Consider the following 1,632-nt stretch of genomic DNA (forward strand, 5'->3'; position numbering starts at 1 on the left):
TAATCCTAAATGGAATATTTGATCTAATGAAATGAAAAAATATTACAGCTAATCACAAGGGAAAGATTTCAATCAATGAGCAATTAGACAATCGTGCACTTTGCATGCCTGATAATCCATGTCCCGATGCAGATCCTGCTGGTCAGCCAGCCCCTCCAGTGAATGGCGATGGACTTGGTGGTGCCAATGTAAGAAACTCGGCACGACATTATTGATGGTTTGCTTTTACTGTTCAAAATGACAGGAGGCATTCCCACTACCCGATGCTAGCCTGTGCTATTCTTATGAAAGCCAGCGGTTCAAAGAATCTTCTAGGTGGCAAATCTCGAGCTAGATTTCGGAAAGACAACGTGTGATTGCTTTGTGGTTACGTGTGCTTGGAGCGATTGGTGTGCTCGCAAGTCTAGTGGTGTAGGTGCAGCAGTGTGCTGAGGTGCAGTGAAGTGTGCTTGTGCATAATTTGGAGCGGTGCAGTTCAGCTTGTTTGTGTGATGCAGAGTTTACGTGCGTGATAACTGAAGCACTGAACTTGTCTTTGCCGTTAGATCTAATAAAATAAACCACCCACAAGGGGTTGCGTTTGATCGCATTTGAATCGTTCTTGCAGATTGACAGTTGATCTGCCAAAATCAAGAAACCAACGAAAACATGCAGTTCACTGACTAAGCATCAGATTGCGTTGTGTTCAAAACAACGTGGTCCTCTGAGCCGGTTTCTGAGAAAGTTAGATTCCAAATGTTTGTGATTCTACGGAACCCGCGATCTACAGATAGATCATTGTGGGTGATACAGATAAATTGTAAACAATGAGATCTTTCACTCGAAGGAAGCTGATCACGTTTCTAGTTTTTCGCAGATGATCTGGATCAACTGTGCATGAAGAATGCTGCAGCTGATAGGATAGAGGATCAGCTTTTCTCTACTGAAAAAGTCTACCGTCGAGTCTGCATACTCCAGAAAGAGTATGAGGCGAAGTTGATGATAACCGAGTGGGCAGAATATCGACAGAGCTTCTTTAGATGACGCCAAGTTGACGTATCTGCGTGGCAGTACAGAATCTGAAGGAACGCTTTGACCAGCAGTATAATGCGGTGAGAGAATTGACACTCAACTTCCTTAGGATCACCCCTGGTGAATGGACAATGGGGGGACTCTCTGACCACATAGACTGCCACCTCGACAGTTTAACAGAAATTGAGAAGGATCGCAGTTAGGCAGAGCTTTTGGCGGCAGAACTGCTGTGATTTCTGGCATTGAGAAACTCGCAGCCGCGACAAGGCTCAGATGGGATAATTTGGGAAAGGCTGACGAGAAGTTGCCGTCCGACTTGACAGCATTCCAGCGTTTTATCTCGGAGCAAGCGGAGGAAATGACTGAGTCCCACGGCGCAGGGCGCAACGGTAGTGAAACTGCCGCGGTTCCTACTGCAACTGAAGGCATTTCATTTGTGGGATGATCTATGATTCACATTGTCCATTGTCATTTCTGATTTTGAAATTGCGTCGGCATTGTTGTGTTTCCGTCCTCTGCAATGAACTTCTTCCACATCATAGTCTTGTAGGTGTTCTAGCGATCCGGCTACTCGACCTTCCGGGTCTTTTGAAATTGCCCAGCCAGGTCAGGCTGTCCCGG

The 1,632-nt window shown here is 46.0% G+C and overlaps 1 protein-coding gene across 1 annotated transcript; it reads left to right on the forward strand.

Moving 5' to 3' along the window:
* Nucleotides 1-48: 48 nt before the first annotated feature.
* Nucleotides 49-432, forward strand: Tsp_11308 (putative phospholipid-transporting ATPase ID; the record flags this gene model as incomplete). Its single annotated transcript, XM_003369974.1, has 2 exons — nt 49-188; nt 316-432. Coding segments are annotated over 2 exons (257 nt in total), but the record flags the coding sequence as incomplete, so codon positions are not given.
* Between the last annotated feature and the right edge of the window lie 1,200 nt (nt 433-1,632).

This window comes from Trichinella spiralis (genome assembly GCF_000181795.1).
Source record: "Trichinella spiralis strain ISS 195 chromosome Unknown Scfld1356, whole genome shotgun sequence".
NCBI classification, from domain to species: domain Eukaryota; kingdom Metazoa; phylum Nematoda; class Enoplea; order Trichinellida; family Trichinellidae; genus Trichinella; species Trichinella spiralis.